The 24,354-nt window shown below is 46.0% G+C and overlaps 3 protein-coding genes across 7 annotated transcripts; 1 reads left to right on the top strand and 2 right to left on the bottom strand.

Moving 5' to 3' along the window:
• On the top strand, positions 1 to 4,089 carry sstr2a (somatostatin receptor 2a). 3 transcript variants are annotated; one of them, XM_037278400.1, is made up of 5 exons: positions 1 to 351; positions 1,047 to 1,156; positions 1,487 to 1,944; positions 2,643 to 2,968; positions 3,244 to 4,088. In XM_037278400.1, exons 3-5 carry the CDS (start codon positions 1,554 to 1,556, stop codon positions 3,688 to 3,690), a joined length of 1,164 nt encoding a protein of 387 aa, XP_037134295.1. In that variant the 5' UTR covers positions 1 to 351; positions 1,047 to 1,156; positions 1,487 to 1,553; the 3' UTR covers positions 3,691 to 4,088. The 3 variants fall into 3 exon arrangements, with proteins under 3 accessions (XP_037134295.1, XP_037134296.1, XP_037134297.1); XM_037278401.1 differs by having other exon boundaries at positions 994 to 1,156; XM_037278402.1 differs by lacking the exon at positions 1,047 to 1,156 and having other exon boundaries at positions 3,244 to 4,089.
• Positions 4,090 to 11,524: 7,435 nt separating this feature from the next.
• Positions 11,525 to 18,862, bottom strand: usp22 (ubiquitin specific peptidase 22). Of its 2 annotated transcripts, XM_037277555.1 has the most exons (13): positions 18,677 to 18,862; positions 17,700 to 17,832; positions 15,151 to 15,264; positions 14,871 to 14,972; positions 13,943 to 14,109; positions 13,693 to 13,840; positions 13,426 to 13,528; positions 13,061 to 13,222; positions 12,851 to 12,977; positions 12,658 to 12,749; positions 12,525 to 12,587; positions 12,040 to 12,189; positions 11,525 to 11,951 (listed from the first exon to the last, which is right to left on the bottom strand). In XM_037277555.1, the coding sequence occupies exons 1-13, from the start codon at positions 18,794 to 18,796 to the stop codon at positions 11,909 to 11,911; spliced, it is 1,524 nt and encodes a 507-aa protein (XP_037133450.1). In that variant the 5' UTR covers positions 18,797 to 18,862; the 3' UTR covers positions 11,525 to 11,908. The 2 variants fall into 2 exon arrangements, with proteins under 2 accessions (XP_037133450.1, XP_037133451.1); XM_037277556.1 differs by lacking the exons at positions 14,871 to 14,972; positions 15,151 to 15,264.
• Positions 18,863 to 19,672: 810 nt separating this feature from the next.
• On the bottom strand, positions 19,673 to 24,003 carry cops3 (COP9 signalosome subunit 3). Of its 2 annotated transcripts, none has more exons than XM_037277559.1 (12): positions 23,930 to 24,003; positions 22,750 to 22,879; positions 22,359 to 22,471; positions 22,054 to 22,103; positions 21,739 to 21,831; positions 21,380 to 21,559; positions 21,106 to 21,246; positions 20,852 to 21,025; positions 20,647 to 20,733; positions 20,433 to 20,546; positions 20,274 to 20,354; positions 19,673 to 20,113 (listed from the first exon to the last, which is right to left on the bottom strand). In XM_037277559.1, exons 2-12 carry the CDS (start codon positions 22,872 to 22,874, stop codon positions 20,060 to 20,062), a joined length of 1,212 nt encoding a protein of 403 aa, XP_037133454.1. In that variant the 5' UTR covers positions 22,875 to 22,879; positions 23,930 to 24,003; the 3' UTR covers positions 19,673 to 20,059. The 2 variants fall into 2 exon arrangements, with proteins under 2 accessions (XP_037133454.1, XP_037133452.1); XM_037277557.1 differs by lacking the exon at positions 23,930 to 24,003 and adding an exon at positions 23,586 to 23,787.
• Between the last annotated feature and the right edge of the window lie 351 nt (positions 24,004 to 24,354).

The raw sequence follows: 24,354 nt of genomic DNA, 5'->3' as shown, positions 1-24,354 counted from the left end.
TCTCTCCCTCAGTCGCAGTCTCAAGCGCACCCAGTCAACGTGACGCACTCGTCGCCGACACTTTGCTCACTTTGGTTTATTTTGCCATACAGAAAACATTTGCAGCAGCCGCTAACCAAACAAACAAAAAAAAAAAGACCTGAGCTACTGCTGCTGGCACGGGCCGTGACGAGGGTGCGTGGTGCCTGAACCGCTGGAGCTGCGCGTAACTGAGACGGAGCAGGTGGATGGGTGGATGGATGGATGGAGGGACGCACGGAAGGAAGGCTAGATGGACGCGCGCACTCTGTAAAGACATCTTGGCAATTGGCACGATGGATTTGATACAAGGAGGACATTTTCTATTTAAAAGTAAGTCTTCAAATGCGCAAGTACAAAATAGGGTTAAAAAGTCTTTTTAGTTGAAATGGACAGATTTTCATGGACATTTACATGGACTCAAATGTGACACAATTCCAATGATTAGATGCCTTGTGGGATGCAAATAACATTATGGCTTGACTGTTAATTTAATGATGTCGAAGGAATGGTCTGAGGTCCCAGTTACAGCGCACTACCACTGGCTGGCATTGATTGCTTTGGAGGGAGAAGATATAGAAGCACAAATTTCATATACAATGTACTATGAGCTAAAAAAGGGGATCATTGAAATGTCCTCCTAAATTTGTGTGAAGAATCTTAATTCGATTCATGTCTGCCAAGGTGAGGTTGAGTCATGTTATGTCACATTGCACATTCCCACATGCTTTTATTTTGCAACTCTACTTTTACCTTCTCACAAATGGAGTTCATTATTGACATGAAAAAAATATATCTATACAGATAGATAGATATTCTCAAACAGCTGTAGGTCATGATGTTTTGAACTGAGCTGTCCATCAATATGAAATCTGTTATAAATGAGTTAACCAAAGGTGATCTGACTATTTAATAGATGTGAGCAAAATTGGGACTTGTCCCTCAACTCAAATGACAGATCCTCCCTCCCGACAGCGTCCGAGCTGTTTGTTCCCAAGATCGATTGAATAAACATTTGTCTCCGCTAGCGGCACAATGCCCTCCCTCGATCATCTCTCGAACCTGGCTTATTGCATGTATGCACACGACGGACGACATGGAGCCAGCCCTCCCCGCCTAGATCATTTGACCCACGGTGGTGAGTTTATGCTTTTGGTTGGTTGGTTGGTTGGTTGGTTGGATGGATGGATGGATGGATGGATGGACGGACGGACGGACGGACGGACGGACGGACGGACGGACGGACGGACCGACGGACGGACGGACGGACGTCAAGAACATTGACGGCGGAAAGAAATCAATCAATGATTTGGGACATACCTAAGTGGTTGGAAAATGACACCAAATGGCAGCTCCAATGTTCACCGAGATCTGACCTTAGCCCTGAAAGTAGTAGTTACGATATCCGCTAACTGTTGCCATGGCGTCACTCATAATAGCCTTCTCTCCCTTTGTCATGTCCTCCTAGATGCGTTCTTGTGGTCATCTGCGATGTGATGCCAACACCCATTTGAGCTAACTTTGACTCTGTGACGATGGCGCTGGATCAATGGTCATTCCTCTCGCCTCCACCAAACATGACTATCCCCGAGCCGCTCCTATACGACAGCTACCTCCAAGGGAACGAGTCGGACCTGGACCTGAACCTGACGGGAGAAAGCAAGGAACCCCACCAGGACAAGACCAGCTCAGTGGTTATCACTTTGATTTACTTCATGGTGTGCGCGGTGGGGCTCTGCGGCAACGCCCTGGTCATTTACGTCATCTTACGCTACGCCAAAATGAAGACGGTGACCAACATATACATCCTCAACCTGGCCGTGGCCGACGTGCTGTGCATGATGAGCCTGCCCTTCATCGCCTTACAGCTGGCATTGGTGCATTGGCCCTTTGGCGAGGCGCTGTGCAAAGTCATTTTGACTGTGGGTAGGTAGACAACGGAGCACGCTGAGTGAGCACTGCATACCAATGCATACTTGCTTTCAGCACTTTGGGGCTCCACTAGAGGCCAAAGCATGACAGCAAATGGCAGAGCTGGGGGGGGAGTCGGCTCGTCAAAGACTGCGACATTTAGAAGAATGGTCATAACCTGGCACTGACTGAGCTAGGCTAGGATTTGGGCATATCTCAGGGTGTCCGCAAAACATTCTCACGTGTGTGTGTGTGAGATCATCATATGGTTTAAAGCAGGGGTCACCAACTCCGGTCCTCAAGGGCGCCAATCCAGCCTGTTTTAGATGTATCCCCCCTGCAACACACCTGATTCAAATAATCAGGATCGCTATCAGCCTTAATAGAGCTTGCTGATGAGCTGATCATTTGAATCAGGTGTGTTGTTGCAGGGCCGCACCTAAAACAGGCTGGATTGGCACCCTTGAGGACCGGAGTTGGTGACCCCTGCTTTAAAGTCATGGATTGTGCTTCAGCAATCCATCCAGACTCAAAAATCATTTCTAGTATGTTAAGTACAGAAAGCCAAATACATAGCAATTGCTTGAATTTGAGCTCCGACTCAGAGTCATGATCTGCCATCTCTAATTTGTAGAATCACTTGATCAAAAGCAACTCCTGACTATCTGCTTCTCTCCCCCCCCACTCTATCTGCTTCTCCCCCCCCCCTCCAGACTCTCTCAATCAGTTCACCAGCATATTTTGCCTCACGGTGATGAGCATCGATCGCTACCTGGCCGTGGTTCACCCTATTAAGTCGACAAAATGGCGGAAGCCCCGGGTTGCCAAGTTCATCAACTTGACAGTGTGGGGCGTGTCGCTGTTAGTCATCCTACCTACGATGATCTTCAGCGGTCTGGACAAGGTACCGGTCTGCGGGATCGTTTGGCCCGAGCCCCAGGACGCCTATTACACCGCCTTCATCTTTTACACCTTCTTCATTGGATTCTTCCTTCCCCTGGCCGTCATATGCCTGTGTTACCTGTTCATCATAGTCAAGGTAAGAAGCGGCTTACCGGACGAGCAGTCCAATTCTGCTTTGCTCGTAAACTTGTAGTCAGGAATAGGAACTATTGCGCCGGCTGTTGTCGGTCACTCATCGAACGATGCGATTGAGCCGCCTCGTTGCGTCTGCGGTGGAGAATACATTGCATGACATCAGACGCAATGTAGAATTTCAGCTTGATCAAATGAGTCTCGTCCAAATAGAAGTCAGTCAAGATCATCCATCCACTGACGGAGATGAACGATTTGAAGCAAGTGGCCTTTTTGCAGGTCAAATCCTCAGGCATGCGAGTGGGCTCGACCAAACGCAAACGATCGGAACGTAAAGTGACCCGCATGGTCTCCATCGTGGTGGCCGTCTTCGTCCTCTGCTGGCTGCCCTTCTACATTTTCAACGTCACCTCGGTCACCGGCTCCATCAACCCGACGTCGGCGGTGAAAAGCACCTTTGACTTTGTGGTGGTGCTGGGCTACGCCAACAGCTGCGCTAACCCCATTCTCTACGCCTTCCTGTCGGACAACTTCAAGAAGAGTTTCCAGAAGGTGCTGTGTCTCAAAAAGGTGACCGGCCTGGATGAAATGGATCGCAGTGACAGCAGGGTGGACAGGAGCAGGGTGGACAGGAGCAGGATGGTCAATCACGCGCTCGTCATCAACGCCAACTTGGAGGCGCATAATGCGGCGCTGCTCAACGGAGAGCTGCAGACCAGCATTTGAGGGAGGGAGGGAGGGAGGACTGGCTGAGGAACACAAGTGAACCAAGCAACTGTTGGCTACGGGGCGGGGGGGACTGATGCAATAGCCCACCCGCCGTTCTATGGACTCCGCTCGATGAAGTAAGCCAGTCGGAGCAGTTTCACAACAGAGATGGTAGGTACATTGACCCAACTGTTTGAGGCAACCTGCTCTCATTGACCCTGAACACTCAATAAGCCCCCTGACTAACGGCAAACACAAGTTGGACGCTTACGTCACTAGGCCCAGTTGGGCTCGTGTTGGAGGGAGGATCTGCCGATAGAAGGGCTACGTACGTTATGTGTGAGGAAGAGACCCCATTCTTGTGGGTTAGGAAACGGGATGCCATTAGGCACTGTCTTCACGAAAGGGAAGGCAGGCAGGCAGGCAGGCAGGCAGGCAGGCAGGCAGGCAGGCAGGCAGGCAGGCAGCAGGCAAACTTTTTAGTGGAGCCAGCCACCCACCCTCAAAAGACAAAAGTCGAGCCCAGAAAAAAGAAATAAGAAGTCAGGATCCGTTCCACCACCCCTGCCTGACTTGAAAAGACGATCAGAGAAACAAATGGCACAATGACGAAGGACGCTGGCGGGTTGCCGAGGAACACCGCACTCATCCGTAAACGGTCTGATGGCCAAAGAAATTGTTGGCAAACTTGCCCCATTCAAAACAGCTCTCGTACTTGTAAATACAAAGGTGCCGCGTGTGCAAACATGGCTGCAAACACGGCCGAGTCAAATATTTTCCTGTCGTGGCATGTCTGTGGTAGCTCTCACTACGTACTTGACATTTTGCAAAATCCTGCTTCTTATCATGTGGGGGGGGGTGCACTTGTCGCATTTTTATGCAGTGCTCAGTTTTGAAATATGCCATGACAATGTAAAGGTTCCTCAACGTGGTGATGATCAGACTTTAGATTTAGCCTTTAGAAATTCATCTTGCCAATGAAGAATCAAGAGACCCCCCTCAAATTATTGGCAGAATTCCCTGTCCTCTAAAAATGTCCAAGTCTTATTTTTGAACTAGAATATTTGAACACTGCCTAATTTTCAATTCAAAGCATTCTAGAATGCGTGTTGCATTGAGAAAACGACACTATACTGAGTTCCAAACAGCATAGCTGGACTCCTACTAGCCCATTCACTGACGATTGTAATCTTAGAAAATGGATGTGGACCTTTGGCCAAACGTTATTGTTGAAGCTCATCTTTACTCAATCAAATGGGATTGCTCTTTTAGCCATCTCAAGCGGCGTGTACCGTGACCTCTTCGTTTCATGTCAATGAGTATGTTTTCTGCGGCAGCCGGCCGGCCAGCCAGCCAGCCAGCCAGCCAGCCAGCCAGCCAGCGCTGAAAAACAGGCTCATCCTGACTAGGGCAGATTGCAGCTTCAGTCAGGTGCCATCAATCGGTGGACATTGATCCACCACATTACGCCGTTGTTTTGTCTTTTTGTCGTCTCGTGGTCAATGACAAACGGGACAGATGAATGGGAGCGGCCAGATATCTTTCCTCGAAAAGTATTCTTCGCCACACCTTTGCATGAGATGTTTTGGATCTCAATTATGAATGACTTTAATTTCAGACCTCTTTCTGCTGGTTCTGAATAGGAAGTGCTTTTCCACAATGGTCCACACGCTTGCATAATAATGCTTGTAAATGATGAGAAAATGACATCGAGTCCCTGCACCCTTTTCAATCAAATCCCCAGCCTTGGTCCAGCCCTTCCTTCTCCATTTGCTTGGCAACGCACAGAGAAGTGTAAAGTGATCAACGTCTTGTTGAGAAACCACACTGAAAAGAAATATAGCAAGACTACCCGTGCTGTCGGTCGGCTCTTTGGACATCCTGTACTGACTCGATGGACCGTTGTGACTTGTGACAAGGCAGTTGGAACCAAAACGAATGTGAATGGAGCGCAATGATATACGTATGTTGCTTGTAGACAGACACCTAGGGCTTTTTTTGGGGTGAAGTGAGCTCATGCCGTTTTGCGTGCATTCCATTCCATCGACATGTGGCTGGCTCTTTTGCTCACGCTTGCACAATTCAACATCATGTCAAGGGTGTTTGTGGAGATGTCTGCTTACTGATGTACAAACGTGAGGAAAAGGCCATCTCACCTGCAATTGTTTTTTTCCTTTTCTTTAATAAAGATGATTTGTGAAGGGCTACAATGTGCACAGAGGATGCACTGTTTCATATTAAGTCTGTATTCTATGTGTGGGGGGGGGGAAATGGCTGAATCTTGCATGGGAAGGGGGAGAAGCCCTATGAGCTCAATTTCCGTAGACAGCGGCAGATTCCCATTTCGTGTCAGCGCATTGCTCGCAGTGCAGAACGGTCTCGGAGCTAGCGGACAATACGCCTGCTCACACCACACACACACACACGCGCTACTAAATATTCATATCGTTTGTGAAGATGTAAACACTGGTGATATTTGTAAATACGTTATTTTGCCATCAAACGCACATTTGTCATTGTTGTTGGTATTTCATAGAAGAAGAAGAAAAACAGCTTTGATTGGCTGTGTTTGAAGTTGACTCCCACAGCAGCCGCCGGTGCTGCGCGCACGCGCGCGCGGCGCAGCCCTTCCTATTTCTATTCCTTTGTCTGCCAAATTGGGTGTAAGCTGCCTCCACATAAAGATCCGCCACACGCTGCACAGGACTTCTAGTGCCCAATGTTTCACATGACACAAGGATACAAAACTTCTGTGGAGCTCCATTTTCAGTCTACTTCTTCATAACTCCAAGGTTATGGAGTTATTATTTTACTTTACTAACAAAAGTGATACTTTTGAGAAACGTGTGATGTTCAAACCATCATCATGCCACAAGACAAATGGAGTCAAATTTCAGCTCAGGAAAAGGCACTTGTGTTGCGTAACAATGAACGGGGTCGACCGGTGGTGATCGTTTGGATACCAGCCTCGTTCGTGTAAACAGTACAATTATTTCTCCTTCATTGATTTGCTCGTTTGGAAATGACAAAAGGTCAACCAGCGTCGCAGAACCAACGGATCAACTTTCCACCGTCATATTTACTCAACGTGCCTTGTAACTCATCCTAACGTATGCGTGTACATCAAGCAAGGGCCGGCGTGTTTCCCAACCAAAGGCCTGATGAGCAAAACATAGTTGTTCCACGTCCGCCATATGAAATTGCTTATGTTGGTGAATTCATGTCAGTATTTGTGAGAACATTGTTGCCCTAAAATATGGGAGAAAGTTATTGATTGTACGTGTTGGACAATCGAATGTCCTTTTCTGCGATTAAAAGAAGGCCATTTACTGTTCTCCTGGTGTATTTGATTGACTTGCCAGTCCATTCACGTGTCACTTGCACTATTTGAGCTGGCTACAACATGAATGAGGCTGGCAGGCTGGCTGGCTGGCTGGCTGGCTGGCTGGCTACAAACGTCTTGATTATCTTTTGAACGTGTACTTCTGAAGTGCTTTCAGTCGTCATTTATTCATGTCTGGAGGCATGAATAAATAAATCAATTCATCTTAAGGGACAAACAAATTTGCTTTCAGAACCCCTTGTAGCAGACCTTCAACTTCTGTAAGTAGTAGCACTGCCATTAATTATATGTACTAAACACACAGCTTCATGATAATAATAATAAATCAACTTAACGCACAGACATTCTTTTTTTCCAATTGAATGAAATACATTTTCTAAAATATCCTAATGACTGAAACTCACATGTCATATTATGACATTCATTTGTACAAAGTGATTCTATTGGACACCATAAGAGACACGAGATGAATGAAACGATAAACATCAGATGTTATACACGCTTTGACGCATGCACGCTTAAGATAGTCTCATCGGCCGACGTGAAGTCGAGTCGCTTTGACACTTTACATGCACGAGTGAACCTCCTTCCCTTTCCTCGCCTGCTGGGTCGCCCCGACGAGTATGACTCACGACTCTTCCTGCCGCCGAGAAAGCCAGCAAATTATGCGGTAATGCTATTCCATTGTAGCAGGTGAGTGAGTGAGTGAGTGAGTGAGTGAGTGAGTGAGTGAGTGAGTGAGTGAGTGAGTGAGTGAGTGAGTGAGTGAGTGTAGATGAGATGAAAGTGGCACATCTCACTCTATGGAAAAGCAGATATGGTTGTGCCAGCCATCATATACCGCTATGCTAGCGAGCAGATGAGCTGCAATCAATTACATAAGGCCAATGGAAGCAGACATTCACATACTAGTTGTCAGTTTGAAACGAAAATGAAATGCCACATACGTATGGATATGTGCAGGACCACAAAGGAGCTCCAAAGCTGCCTGCCCACAATGCATGGCAGGCAGGCAAACTGCGGCCTGAACAGGACTCCGCAACTACGTACTGGCCCCCACGGCCAATCATGAATACCGTGATGAATGACAAATGTCCAAAAAGCCACAACACTTGACGCAAATTGAGCTGCCGTGCCCGTGAACAGAGTGGCAATGTTGCTTTTTAGTGCCCACTCTCACTCAAAGCTACCTTTGAGTGCGCAGAACATGGACACTGTCATCAAAGTGGTCTCAGTGCTAATAAAAGTCAAATCTCGCCATCCATTTTCCGGCCGGACTGTCCAGCAGTCTAAACTTCATCCGACCGGTGATGCAATTGTCACTCTGGCTCGTCTTTGCGACTGCCATTAACCTTCAGCGTTCTCATTAGCATCAAAATAGACACTGCACTGACCAGCAACACTTATGTCGCCCACATTCGTGTCTCACTTCACTTCACATGGGAGGGAGGGAGGGAGGGTTGGGGGAGGAAAAAAAGACAAGCTGTAGTTACATAGTGGACGCACTCAAAGACTTAACGTATAGCTTGTGGCAAGCACGCAAACAAACTCCAGTTTGCCTGCATCATGGGAGAAAAGAAGCAAAGGAGACATGCGAGTGCTGAGGTCCAAAAATGAGCCTGTGGAAGGGCACGCACCACCACAGTCTGTTTGATCCAGCACAGACGCCCTTGTGCTGGGGAGGGAGAAAAGAAAAAAGAAATGCCTGCCCTGCCCTGCCCTGCCCTGCCGTGTGATCAAGAGATGCTCAGCTGCTTTGATCACACATGCGCATGCTTGACGGCAGCATTTAGAAGACACCTTTCATGCCGTCAAATGCTCCACTTCAAACCTACCTGCAATCGCCATCTCATGTGTGCACATGCCCCAATGACTGACCGTGCAATCAATTTGTGCACATGCCCCCCAAAAAGCATGTCTCCTAAAAGTACAGATGTCATGTGGGGCCGGCCGCTAGTCGTTTTCCTGCCATTTTAAAGATGTGGCAGATCTGTCTTTATATCCTGCTACACTAAACCATGAGATTGCTTGGCCACGTTCGTTCCATTTCATTGTGTTTGTTAGTAGCTCCACTAGCGGTTTAAACCACCCAAATATTTCTTTCTTGTTATGAAGTATGACCACCTCAAAAATGATTCTCATCATCACCATTGCATTGCTCGCTAAGATGATAGTACTATACATGGCATAGCAAAAAAGGATGAAGGGAAAGCAAGCCCACTATCATATTCATCATTGCTGAGCCACTCACTCCAAGACGTCTTCTAACCCTGCACGATGTTACCATCTGCTGGACAAAGTTGTGCATATTTGAGAGCGACCGTCTACCAAATCCAACCCTTTTTGTTTGACGACTCTTGGCCTCCTTTGTTTTGGAGTCTCAGGAAAGTCAACTTGACAAATCACCTGCAATTTGGCTAGTCCCAGGTTGACTGTGTTTTGCTACTATATCTGGATCTCTATTCTTTTATTTGTAAATCATATTTGGATGGCATTCAACACTAATAAAGTGTGTCAATGAAAAATGTATTGGAATGTTATCAGTTAGCTGTGAATCAACAACTCCTACTTGATTTTTTTGGGAATTGTGCAACTTTCATACCATTTTGGGTCAAAAATATTTATTAGCAGGATGGGAATATTTTGAGCAGCAACCGGCGGCAAAAATGGGCTGGAGCTAGCTTTCGATGACCTTCAGGAAAACAAGCGAATACAAAATCACTAAGACATTTGTTTACTTGTTTGAGTGCCTTGCCATCACTGCGACCTGTCCTGTCCTGTCCTGTCCTGTCCTGTCCTGCCCTGCCCTGCCCTGCCCTGCCCGTCTTTGCAGTCATTTTTGTACTCGAGGAATGACTTTGTAAGGCAAGACACCGTTTTGACTCCCGTGGCTGAATCCAGCAAAAACAATATAGACATTTCACCATTTGTCTCTTACGCACAAACTGTACATTTCTATACATGTGGAAAAGAAAAGAAAAGAAAAAGATTCAGCTTGGGCGGCATGCTGAACACAAGTACTGATTCAGTACACAAACAACATACGCACGCGCACCACACGTGCATACAAACCCAACACACACGACCACATTTTTTAAGAACCAGTTCATTTCCCCACACGGTCTTGTTTTTGTTTTTTGTTGTGACGAACACACACGCACGCACGCAGCCAACAATAATACACTGCAGAATCAACTTTGATCCGTTGTACATACTGTACTATTCATTCTGAAGATACATCCCGGATTGTTTTTTTGCATTTAAGTACAAGCACTTACCTTGAACGTGAATGAATATACAGTAAGTTTCTAAACTGCCCGAGAAAACCCATAATACCAAAACCAAGGAAACAATAAAGCTAATCTAACTAAACACTAAGCCAGGGGTCACCAACTCCGGTCCTCAAGGGCGCCAATCCAGCCTGTTTTAGGTGCAGCCCTGCAACAACACACCTGATTCAAATGATCAGCTCATCAGCAAGCTCTATTAAGGCTGATAGCGATCCTGATTATTTGAATCAGGTGTGTTGCAGGGGGGATACATCTAAAACAGGCTGGATTGGCGCCCTTGAGGACCGGAGTTGGTGACCCCTGCACTAAGCTGCCGTAGCAGCATTTTCAGGTGGCTTGGCTCTTTTTGCGCATAGAAAACAACATAGCACAATAGAACACGGACAGACGGACGGACGGACGGCGTGAGAGAGTGAATGCAAAAAAACTGTAAACCAATCCTTTTAGAATGACATTATTTCTATAAAAAGATCATATTTACTGAGTAACATCCGCCCCTGCGACAGTTGGGAGCAGCAATAGAACTATCCAGCGCACTCAGGGGAGCGCAAAAGCCAATTTTCCCATGTCGTCAAATGACAACAAACTCACCAAAAGTGACACAAATAAACAACCGTATCATATTTATCATACAACTCTCAAGGAGATGTTTGCTTCTTGACTTGCAAAAATGCATTAACAAAACAAAAATCGTACAATATTTGGTCATTTTGAGACTGTGTGTGCGTATAGGCTACGATGTGACGCATGGTGTGCTTGTGAGTTCAAATTACTTTTGTTTAAAAAGTAATAAAGAAAAAACTCGCCTTGTCTTTAGATTGAAGCTGCTTGGAGCAATTTTGAGAAGCATTTAGCACAGGGGTGGCGAATCTCTGAAAGGAACATACTATGGAATATTGACTTCTCCACAAATAGTCGGTTCTTTCTCCAGGTGCCTGCTCACCTACGAAGAAAGAAATTACAGAACCAGCAACAGGATATTCTCACACAGTAAGTGTGCGTTCATTCTTTATCTTTTGTGTGTTCTGTTAGAGGGGAGCCGTTGGTGCACTGACCCCAGACCTTTAGGTATTTTTTCCACCATTTTCACCCGTCCCCCGTAGGAACAGAAAATGAATATCACAAATTTTGGAAGATTGGGGGAAAAAACATATCCTTGGCCTCCCCCCCCCCTCATGGAAAAAAAATCTTAGCTCCAATTGGGGCTATACTAACACTGTTACAAGTTCTACAATCAAAAGTCCCTCTGACATTTCATGAGTTTTTGCATAGCAGCCCAGATCCCATCAACAATAAGTCCCCCCCCCCATCCCTGCTTCAGAATGATTTATGAATAAATGCCCCGCATACCTCTTTGCTTCTGTGTGTCTGTAAAAGAGAAAGGCAGGGAGGAGTCGAAAATGACGATGGCTACCAGTCAGTTCTAACCTCCAGCAGCATGCAGACTGGCTTGGCAGGTTTACAAGCAGCAGATTGTTGTTGTTGTTGTTGTTGTTGTTGTTGTTGTTGTTGTTGTTGTTGTGTGCGTCCTGAATTCCAGTGGAAATGTTTTGCGACTTGCAGTAGTGCGTTAGGGTTCAAATGCGTTGTGATGAGGGCTGCGCTATTCATACTCCAGGAATTGTTTGTGGTAAAACAAAAGGTACCTAGAGGGGGGAGCAGACAGACAGACAGACAGCAGCGTTGATAGAATGTTGGTTGCCATTATGATGCGGTGGATCACTGATGGCTCACCCTTCACTGTCCAGTACGGCCTCCATGCTGGCCTTGGTGATGATAGCGTCGTCACATTTGAACCACTGGTCCTTATGCTGCCTGATGAAGGTGGTGTAGTGGCCACTCTCTAGTGTTCCCTGGTGGTTAACCACAGCAAAAAGGCTGTATCTGGTTGAGATAGGAAGTGGGACAATCAGCGGCGGCGGCGGCAGCAGCAGCTTCTTAATCTTGATGAGGGGGCCATGTCACAAATAAAACAACAATAAGCCACTGCCTATCCCAGCTAACTTTCACTGGAGTGGAGTGGTGGCCACAGTCAAGAGCAGAGCACATACTGTACAAAACAGACCCTCATTAGCATTTCCATGTAAATAAGGGTCTGAATGAGATGAGCTGTGACTGACAGCCAGCCAGCCAGCCAGCCAGCATGATCTTAATGATCTTGACACTAGATGTGAATGAAGGTGAGCATATCGTTTGCAGATTGCTTGTGATGAGCCTACTTGTTGTCGTCGTTGAAGGGCTCCACAGTCTGCTGGTACTGGCCGTTCATCCGGCTCTCTTTACTGAAATGCACGACGGTGTTGTCGTGTCATAACGTGCCATTGGAACTTTTTCAAGTTGAACACTTCTCACCTGGAGGCCATAAATGGTGTCATATCCAGCTCCAAAGGGAAAGAGACATAAGTTGTTATCTTCCTCCGTAGCTTGGCAGAATGTTCAAATCGCTGACACACACACACACACACACACACACACACACACACACACACACGCCCAAAATGTAAACAGGATGGTCCAAGAGCATTGTGAAAAAGACAAATCATACTTTGAGGTGAAAGCAGGCCACGATGGGCAACTTTTTCATGGTCAGTTGCTTGGTGGACTCCTGGTAACTATGGCAACCGCTGCACTTGATCTTTGCGCTGCTGCCGAGGTGCTCCGGTCTGGTGAACCTAACCCAAGGGTGAGACGGATATTGCGCTAGCGGCCGGCCATCTCCACACTGTTTTACCGAGGTTATGTGAATGTAGGTTACCTTCGTAGGCAGTCTGTCAGTGTAGTGGCGCCAGTGGCGTGACTCTCTCCATTTAGTGTTGAGCCACCTCCGCCGCCGGGACTTAGCGGCCAGAAAGGAGTAGAGGAGCCCGGCAGGTCCAGGCTGATGTCCCAGAACGGGTCGATGGTTGTTGACACACCGCTAGGAGAAGGATGGAGATGCATTTCAACATTTATCTACTAGAGCCAATATCTAGTATATATCTAGTATACAGTATATCCACCTGGTGGTGCTACAGATCACTTTTCAAGAGTTTCATTTCTCTTGCTTCTCTTGCTGCTGCTGCTGCTGCTGCGGCTGCTGCTGCGGCTGCGTTGCAAAATGCTACACACGAGCACACTTACTGGCAGACTTGGCAGGTGACATCAGACTGCAGGCCTCCTGTGAAGATTTGGTCAATGATGCAGTTACAATGGTTTGGGTTGTTGGCTTTTTTCCCGTTGTCATCTGTATGAACACACACACGTACAAACAAACAAACAAACAAGCTGCTTATGAATTGGAATGTGGACAAAAAAATACATGTGGATGAAAAAGGCAACTTCAGAATGAAATATATATATCATATAAAAAAAAAAAAAAAAAAGGTTGTTTTAGAGAATTAGCCTGACCTTTGCAGTGCCTGTGCAGCACGTCCAGCGCAGCAATGAGGAACTCGTGTGCGTCCTGCTGCTCGTAGCCAGCCAGGTGACGGGCATGAGTCCACACCAGGTGGAGCAGCCGGAACGGGATGTGCGGTGAACGATGGCCTGAGTAGAACTGGGGTGAGGTACCGTGTACACATTTTAACAATCGCCACTTGCTCCTACACACCTCGAAATCTTTTCTTAGCTTTGGGCCAAAAAAAAAAAAAAAAGGTACCTCCTGGAAGAGCTGTGACATCTCACACACTAAGCAAGAGTTGCTCTGCATTTCACATTTGTGTCGGTCAGACAGGAAGAAGTCCCGCAGCAGCGGCGTGTGCGTTAGCGCCTGGACAATGCAGTTCATAAAGCACGTGTTGCCGAGGTTGATCAGACCGCGTAGACCTGGAAGCGGAGGAGGGACACGAAATGCGTCAGAAGCTGCAGATGACTGACAATTGTACGTACAACAGTATCCATTGTCATCTGAACTCCATTTGGGGCAACAAATGTGCTTTGTAATGGCTCAGCTAAACTAATCACATGGCAGGCAGGCAAGCAAGCCCTAGAAGTCAAATCTAGAGTCAACGGTTCCTACTTCTCAATTGTCGACTGACACTCTTGCGCTCCCCTCACCCAAAGATGATGCTCGAGGGCGCTTTACAGGGCCTGTTGGATGTGCTAATTTGCCCGAGTCACAGTGGTTTCGCAGCTTGTTAGCCTCAGGCTGCTATTTCTGGCTGCTGCCTGCCTGCCTGCCTGCCTTTGATTGTGCGTTGTTCAAGACAAGAGGATTTATTTCCCCGTTCATTTTCTGCTGTGACTAATTACAGAACCCAAAAAAAGAAATAAACCCTACCTAATTGCATGTATCCATCGGTCCTTATTGTAATGGACACCATTTCTTCCCATATTGTTTGAATTTTGTCCAATGTCAAAACGTTATTTATAGATACATTTGACGGCAATGGCCAGGTAGCATGAACTAGGTTCCTCAGTGACTGTGATTAGCATGGAGGTGATAGAATAATCTGATTGCAATGGATTCGTCAATTCTACATTTTAAAGCGATGATGCGGCATGATTAGCATTTGATCTGTGATGTAAAAAGAAACACAAGCGAGAAAGTGGGTCACAGCATACGCGCTTTGGATGGGGTGGCTAACCAATAGTACAGTTGGAGGTGATTCTCCTCCTCTTGGGATTGTGGCGGAGAAGCTCCAGCTCCCTCTTGGTGGGCTCCCATGACAAGTACTTCTCACCTACGCCTGCAAGTCATTTTCAAGGTCTCGTATCAACATGGAGCACAAGATAGAGCACACTGTCCATGTCAAAAAATAGGAAGGCGCGCAGAATTTGAATGGGAGCATTTTCTGTGCGAGAGCTTTTCAAATCAAAGGTGCTGTTAAGATGCTGTCCGTCCGTCCGACCGACCGACCGACCGACCTTGCATTTTCCAGGCTTTCCTTTGCTCCTCTTTGGCAATCTGTTCCATGTCTTTGTCGTAAATGTAGTCTTGGCACATGAAGCAGTAAATCCCCCCATAGAGCAAGTCAATAGCTGCAACGTCAAGACAAGGAGAGGGTTAGAAAAAGGAGACTTTTGGATTGAAATGCAGGGTCCACTTTGATCTATTTTGTTTGTTGCTTTGTCCAGGGCTGTGAGTCAGTCAGTGCGAGCCGCATGAGCTGCTGGATGATTCATCTCACGTCTTTCGCCATTCAGCCAATGTTGCCATGGTGTCGCAATGCCAAGTCAAATGGGCTTATCAGCTGACGTATCCGCTATCTGTCAACACCATCCGCTAATGGCGCCGCTCGGTCGGTCGGGTCGGGAGCATCCCGTGCAAAGGTGAGGACCGACCGAGGAGAGTTTGCCCGATTGTGCTTCCCATCAGTGCTACCCGTTGGCGGTCGCCGTGACAACCTGACCTTCGGCTTCCTTTGGCCGATGCCGTCATTCTTTGCAGGTGAGGATGTGTGGCCAAAAGAGCTACATACAGGAAATGGAATGTCGTTTATTGACTATCGTTTGTCATGATTGACATTTGCAGGAGCACACGACTGCACTGAATCACAGTGAGAGGGCACATATTGTTGATGAATACCTCTTCATGAAAGGAACGCCATGTGATACCGCTAATGATACAAATGAGAAGGCATCTGAAAGCCCATTGTGAATATCAAAGAGCTCTTGCAAAAAGTCTTTCCCACACCCAACAAGTCCCTACCTACCTACCTACGTCTGCAATGGAGTCAGCTGAGGCAATCGCTGCAAGGTCTCGTCAGAATTCTTTTTCAGTTTAACGTGCAGACGATGGCAGTGTCAAAACGTCTTGTTTCCCCAAATCATGAAAACTGGATGTTCAATACTACTTTTTCTTCCAAGTAAACAATAGCGCTAGTACTTCCAAGGACTTGATACCTCAATAAGTCACTTCTCACCCAAGAAATGCTCATTAAACGTGTGGGGGCACGGGTGACATTTAACCATTCCACTTTAATGGCTGTTTTAGCGCCGTGGGCGGAAACTCCAGTATCCGCAGAAAACACGACAACGTGGAGAACAGAGAGACTAAGGAGGAGGAGGGGCTTTGTGAAATGGAGGCTAATTCCACAGGGTTTGTTAAAGATGACTTAATTACCTCTTTAACAGTCTACGGAGATCTGCCCTCCTCCCACTTTCTCTGTTATACTTTTTTTTGCCACAGCTAACCGAATTAGACAGACAATTTCACTTCCCTTAATTACACAGGTGGGGGAACACACTAAGACAGGGGGGGACCTGAGCCAAACGAATGAGGAAAAAAAGAAGCTTCCAAACCGTTCTGAACATCTGCCAAAGTTTGCTTGCTTTGTCATGCACACCCGAGGTGTCTCTGCTGCGGCACCCGGACACCCCCCCCAAACACTGCAGTATGATGTTCTCCACTTAGAGCTGCAAACGTCTAATTCCATTACACAACTGGGAATACAAAATGCAGGTCAACGGGGTGACATTTTGTATGTGCTATGACACATGATCACATTCTACAGCTTACACTAAAAAAAGAATGCCCTTTTTTTCATCTGCTGCATTTCTCAGCAGGTTTCTCTTTAGCAGTGATGTATATCACATAATGTTTTGTCGACTGGCCAACAATCAAATCAAAAGTAATACATCCAATTCATGCAACACTTCCTGATTTCATTCTAAACCAGTGGTTCCCAAAGTGGGCGGTACCGCCCCCCTGGGGGCGGTGGAAAGATCTGGGGGGGCGGTGAGGAAGAAAGGGGCGGTAGGGGGGCGGCAGTCGATTTGTACACAACACGCCGCTCTGGCCCAGTCAGATCCGACAGCATAGACTACAAAAGCAAAAGCTCAGGTTTGTAATTTCAAGCTTGTAATGTTCAGAATTTTATCTTATAATAAAAACCGCATTCTGGCGGTCAACATCATCTTGAGTTCAAGTCAACATGAAATTGGGGACTCGCCAGAACGCGCCGTGTTGTGTTGTGTTGAGCTGGTTAGGGCAGTGGTCCCCAACCACCGGGCCGCGGAAAATTACTGACCGCGGGGATCTACGACTTCTTCTTAGTGAGTTCCAGCCTGATGTTGAGAAGCTTATGTCCCTGCACCAAGCACATCCATCCCATTAATATTACGTGTGAGACAATGAAGGTTACTGGTGGAATGTTTATTTACGATTCTATGTTGCTGAAACAGTTAAAACTGCTAAAAAATAAATTGGTTTACTAAATACTAAATTGGGTTTTATTTGTGAAATACACATTTGTGTTTAACCTTTCTCTTTTCGAATTGCAGCAAACCAAATATCAAGAAAGAGGTGTTTGTTTCCATATGTGCCGGGGGGGGGGCGCTAGGAATTCACTGGGGAGCCAAAGGGGGCGCCAGCCTGCAAAAGTTTGGGAACCACTGTTCTAAACCAATTGATTGCTAATCACTTCTCCTGTAGTCAGTCTGTGTGCTCCATCCAGTGTGCGTGTACACCATACCTAGGTTATGTCGTTTGCTCTTGGCATGCTCATGGATGTGTTTTTTTGCAAAGCAGGCGAAGAAAACGCAGTAGAGGCAGGAGTGGAGTCTGCTGAGGTGAGCGCCGCACATGTGGCAGATGCATGACTTGGCCTGGAAAAAGGGGCAGAGTCAAACAACAGATACGTTAGGGTGGCGGCGGGTGTACATCCTGAACTGCTTGCAAGCATATTGCAAGTCATGTCAGACTTGGAAATGGAAAAAGCTGTCGTTTCATTCCACCCCTGTCACCACCGTCCTTCTATGAAATCATGTGTGTCGCCCTTTCTGTCTGCAAGAGGCACAAGCAACACAAGATTGCCAAGCGAGTCAGTCCGCTCTGCGGGTGGGGTGCCGGCGCAAGTGAAGGAATGGGCAATTATGGAATGAAGGAGACCTTGGGGGGGGAAAAAAAAAAGATTGACTGCTTATTTTAGTATGCATGTGTGCTTCCTATTTTCTGTTTGCTCTCCAGCACCTGGGGTGTGGCAAGCATGCAAACACAGATGGATCTACATGTGTAAATCACAGATGCAAAAAAAATGGTTGCATCCAAGAGATGTGGTCATGATTTGGTAGTAGGGGGTGGGTGACTCGTTGCATGCTTTATTTCAAGCCTACAATGAGCGGCGAGGGAAGACCCATCTGTAGATGCTGTTGCGGGGAAGATGCCTTGAAGGCGCAGTGGTGAGGAAAAAAAGATGCTGTCGGCGGACATGTAGTACCATTTACGGAGGTCCGTTCTGCCACTTGTGTAACGGGTGTGTTGTTGTTGTTTTTTCCTTCATGGAAGGGGTTACTGCCCACAAACAAGCACACCCGCATGCGACCTTTCACTCACTCACTCACACACTCTCACACACACACTCACACACACACAGCACAGCACAGCACAGCACTGCACAGCACATCTCTCTTCCGTGAGGTGAGCCCACTAGGCTTCCCAGTCTCTTGTTACCTTGCGTTTCCTGGTCTCGGCCGAACCGCTCCATACGAAACACTGATAAATAGCCCTCAGGTTTTGCTTCCAGTTGTCCACTTTGAAGCAGCTGACATGGGGGCAGCCCGCGGGACTCATGATAATCACAGCATCAGGCTCGGCTGTCCACCGGGCGGCCGAGGAAACCTGTTCAAAGGCTCGCTCGCCAGCTTCGTTCTTCCACCAATTGCCGCGTTATGGCTAAGTGGGCATGTTCTGGTTGTAGTTACGGCGACACACTGGCAAAAGCATATTACCTGTCAATTGGAAGCCATTGTGGTGCCATGAATGCAGTTTAACCACATTGATGGCTAAATGACATGTTAGCAAGCTGGCTAAAGTTGGTCAGCGTTGGAATTTCAACAGTAGCTTGCTTCCACGGTGTGTGTGTGTGTGTGTGTGTGTGTGTGTGGACCTACCCCGTTCATAAGGGCGGACCAATCACGAGCGACTACTACTCGGGATTGGCGTATGCCATCTGTTGCAGAGGTTAAGTCCCGCCTCTGCAAAGCCAATCATGCGTCAGGATTGGTCCATTCTTTCCAGAGGCCACATCCGCCTGTGTGAAGGAACTCATTGGTTAGATCATAAATCACCTGCCTTGCGTGCATGCATATAGTAGTACAATCTTCCTACATTTTTATGAGACATATTTAACAGAGGCCTGAAAGCAATTCGTCAACAGTTTATTACAGTTCCACAGCTGCAAAGCTTCCAAATGACATGACGGTTTGGTTATATCCGTTGACTTGACTTCTTGTAATGACGAGCTGTCAAAACGATTTTCTGTACAGTGCTCTAGCGACCTCTAGTGGAGCCAACCTATTTAAAAAAAAAAAAAAAAAAAAAAAAAAAAAAAGAGAAAGAAAAACAATGATTATCTGCTTTCTAAACAAAAGCAAGAGGGGACCTATCATTGCAGTCGTTACAAATGTAGATTATACCGGTAGGGAGATTTATTCCTTGGCAGCCATAGATTTATTACCTTTTAATACCTTCTAGTTACATCCATCATGCAGCAGATTATTCACAAATATGCTTGGAACAAAAAAGTCCAGTTTTTATTATTGTGTTCTGTGATAACGTAGCAGTGTCACGCTAACCTCAACATTGATAAATAAAACACTGACAAAACTTTTCCAATTCCTGTAAAGATCGCTTTGTTATCCTTCAGAAACTGAGAGGAAAGAATAACCAAATTCACCACCATTTCAAACAATTAAACCTTCCTTAACCAATGTCCTTATGCAAGAGAATATTTGTTTTTCCTCTTAAAAAAAACAAAAACAAAACACAATCCAACCCATCCATGGAAGAATGTCTTGGGGGGGGCTGCAGCATTTTCTGGCAGTCTAAGGCCCCTCAGGAGTAACTTGATGTTTTGCTGCCAACATCATCCTCCTGCGTTCCCATACTCTTAAATAAACATAAAAGTCACATGTTAGATTCAAATTCTATAAATGCTTCCAAATGAACTGAAATGTTCCATTTGAATCAGAATCAGAATCAGCTTTTGAAAGGCCAATGGTGGATATTCCAACTGCAAATGTATCAAACAAACAATAATGCGTCTCACCTTCTGCACAAATTGTGGGTTAACTGTGATTTCTTGATCCATAGATTTTAGTTTCTCATCAAGTTCTATGCATTTCAACATCTGAAAATTAAAGCGCAAGAATTTTTTCATGGAGGGTCTTTGAGTATTTTTGACGGTTACACTCGTGACCTTTCTCACCTCTTGGTCAATTTTGTGTAGCATTGCTGGATTGTTGTATTTTTCAGGGTTGTCGTGGAAGCACACCATGCCGTCCTTTTGGTTAATGCTAGCGTAGATCTCACCATCTTCAATCTGCTCACAAACCCACAGCAGAATGAAAAGAAAAGAATTCAAACTTAACTGTCGCAAGTGTCTGCGTCTTGATGCTGTCGCTGCGAATGGATGACCTCACCATGTGTAAGACGTATTTCTCGGCCTCCTGAGGCCCTGAAAGCTGCACCCGACTTGCCATGTCTTGCAAAGACAATGTCAGAAAAGTCTGCAGGGAGATAGCACTCGATTTACTCTATCATATACTAAATATTAAAAAACTGATGATGCTATCTTAGACAGGTTTATCATCACATCATAGCTGCCCCCCCCCCCTCCACACACACCTTTGTTAGCCTCTGGATGTTCTTTTTGTAGAGGGAGGAGAGGCACTGCTTGACCAGGCCCGTGTTGTTATCTCTCGTGAACGTCTCGCTGTGTTTGTTGACTACGCTGCGCAATTCCGTCGGGTTGTTGGTGGTGTAAACCTGAGCTAGCTCATGGTAGGCGTTGCTCAGGGGCTGAGGAAAAGCAAAAGGAAGGGAACAAGTGTCGACTGGTCCCAACACGGACGTTGGCTTTCAATTCCAATCAGTCTTACCTTGATGAACCTCCCTACGATTTGTGAAGTGTATTTGGGCAGCTGCTGCACTTTGCCATGAAGGATGAGTGAGACCAGGATGTATTTCTTGTAGGCTTCCAACATGATGTGGCTTACGGCCATGGCTGGAGTAGTTATTGCCTCAAAGTGGTGAAAACAAATCAAATAAAAATCACTTCTTTATGACGCCTGGACCAAATCTTATTCGACATTGAAAAAGAGATGTCGCCGCAGCGCTTTGGACGGACGGAATACGGCAGCGGTCGTGTCGTACCTGTTCGTAAAAATACAGTGCTCTATCGAAATTTTTGAGGCCCATGTAGATCATGCCACCGTAGTAGTAGTAACATAAAAAGTGCTTTGCGTCGTAAGCTCCGTTCTCCTTGCAGATGTCCATCATGTCAAGCTCGAGGAAGGGCAGGGCCGGCTTGAAACACTTTGCTAACAAGCACAGCTGGAGAGAACATGGGACAAGCAAAAGGCAACTTGTTATCGAGAGAAAAAAAAAAAAAAAAGAATTGAATCTGATATGAAATTCGATTGTAAGAAAACATCTGAAAAACACACTCCACTTTGTAAAGCGTCTGCGTGCGACTTAAACCACACAATGTTATTTTGCCAGAGATGACTCACCTGACACAGGTCTGCGTGAACTGAGGTAAGTTGGTTTGTGTTCATCTGCATTTTGTCTATTGCCTGTTTTAGGATGACGACGCCCCTCAATGGCTGTCACAGGGTAGGAAAGAAAGACTGAAATATTCCAACTCAAATAAGGGCCACACTTTCAAATGTGTTCAAATATTTAGCAGAGGAGAGATGATTCTGGTTATGTAATGACTCAATGTGGAATCCAGAGCATCAACAATGCTATGATGAAAAAGGGTATTTTTGACATTATCTCTGTATAATTACCCTCGAATGTACAAAAATGTAAACGTGCAAGCTTACCTGTTTCCGCTCTACAAGGGCATTTGTCAACTGGTGGCAGAGACCAGCAACTATGCGAGGACACAAAATCAGTAACATTTGTCAGGTTCATTCAAATTGAAAGAGATCCATTTGGTCAAGCCGAGGTCAGGGACATCATGTGAATCGCTGACAAACATGAATAAACTAATTAGAGCGAGACCGATGTTTCTTTTTTTACAGGGCTGATACATTAACCATTATTAGTAGTCACGGAGGCCGTTAACTGATCATTTGAACGACTGCCAGAAGTGATGAGTGCAAAATGTTTGGTCGACAGGACTTACAAGTGTCTGTTGCATATCTGATGTGCTCGCCATTGCAAGTACTGATGAAGAGTTGGACTTGGGAAAAAAGGGTCTCAAAGTCTGGGATGTTTGGCATGGAGAACTTTACAAATCTGTAACACAGTCACAAGGACAGATCGGCAAAGCAAAACAAATCTAATGAAGAAAAAAAAAAAAAACACACACACACATACACATTCGTGATTGTTGTCTTATAATTCTTTGGCACACTGTTGACAGAATAATTCGCTTGATGAAGATAAAGGACAGGATGGAAACAGGAGCCATGACAGTCGAGCTAATACTGGACCGGTGCAATAAAACCGCAGCAGACCACTCCGGGGAATGGAATGAGTCATGACTTGCACGGACGGACGGGGGAAGCACTTACAGCACAGCCAGCACACCGAGGGAGTGCTCCTGAATGTCCAAGGCTCCCAGCACCGTGTCCAGGTGCGACAGGTTCTTGGCCAGCAACTCCCCGCTCTTGTTGATCAACTCGCACAGCTGAGTCATCTGGCCTACAGAGGAAGAAATGACAGTGACACATACATACAATCGGCACTTTCAAAACAAGAGATGCACTTTTTTTCAGACAGAGTACAACCACTGTTCTGAGCGTGTTTGTATCATTACTAGCTGCAGGCACCCATTGAGATGAAAAAGTGAGACCTGAATGAAAGCAGGGGAGAAGAACACAAGAATTCTGTGCTAACGCAATTGAGTTATCGTCATTAAAGATCACGCTAAACAACAGACGGGGAGCCAATTATTCGACTGATAAAACATTTGAAAACATTCAACTGTAGCTATCTACATTTCAACCAGTCGCTCGCTCGCTCGCTCGCTCGGTCAACCCTCCTGTCAAGGCCTTCGCAAAAGCCAGCTGCAAGAAGGCGAGAACCAATCAAATGACTTGATTCCGTTCGCCAGCCAATTACGCGAGACCAGGGTGGGACTTCCGGTGGCCAGTGCCCAGAAAATTTTTCCACACCAGACCGAGAAAGTATCATTTAAACATTTTGTTGAAATAGCTACCAAGTCCCCATGTATCCACGTTCATCATATGTAATAACACAAGCACGCATACTCCTATTGGCAGCAAGAGTCTCAATCTGGCTCTTTTAATGATAAGGTAAAGAGAAGTTGGCTAACGGCAATGCATAAGGTAGCATAAGCATGCTAACTATCTGCTACTTCCCATACGAATGAGTTGAGCGAGCCTACCTTGAGCGGAAAGCTGCCGCACATTGTTTACAAACTGCTCCAGGGCTGAAGCCATTATATAATGGATCCAATATGGGGGTAATTTCCACGGTTTTTCATTCAAACGTCAGAAACAACTCCGTCCGTACTGAGACAGGGGCCACACAGCCGCCACTCCGTATTCTCGCGATACCCAATGAAGTGAACGGACTGTGACGAGGTTTCTTAAGTACGCGATTTAAAAAAAAAAAAAAAAAATTAAAGTGCCAACCTTGGCACTTTGACGACAACAACATACGATTCACAGAAAGCACTCCTTTCTGTCGCAGGGATGCGATCAGTTAGTCTGTTAAATATTCACTTACTCAATAGCACGCATGATCTGAGGGATTATAAAAGCCTATTTCGGCTGGATTCATGTGGGTGGCTATCACTTGAAGAAAAAGGAACTGACGTCTGGACAAAGATGTTCTAAGAGAGTAGATGCTGCTGGAAATATGGTTCATCGTCCCCCCAATCGATTGAATCATTGCCCGTCAGTAATATCTTTCAGATGTAACAAATATACTGTGATGAGCTAAACTAAAAAAAGGATGCTGTTTTGGAAGAATGTAGTTTGTGGTTTTGCCGGGAAGAAATGAGTCAAATCCTAATCTTCTCATAATGTTTTCACAAGAGTAATTTGGTAGAAAGGCAAGCCACGGTTTCTAGGAGCTTCTAGGAGCGTAAAACAGAAACGACTGTGCTGATTTTTACACTTGACTTTGTTTATTCACAGTAACATATGCAA

The sequence above is a fragment of the Syngnathus acus genome, chromosome 19, assembly GCF_901709675.1.
Source record: "Syngnathus acus chromosome 19, fSynAcu1.2, whole genome shotgun sequence".
NCBI lineage: Eukaryota > Metazoa > Chordata > Actinopteri > Syngnathiformes > Syngnathidae > Syngnathus > Syngnathus acus.
The sequence above is the reverse complement of the archived record's forward strand: the minus strand, read 5'-3'. Positions and strand labels throughout refer to the sequence as shown.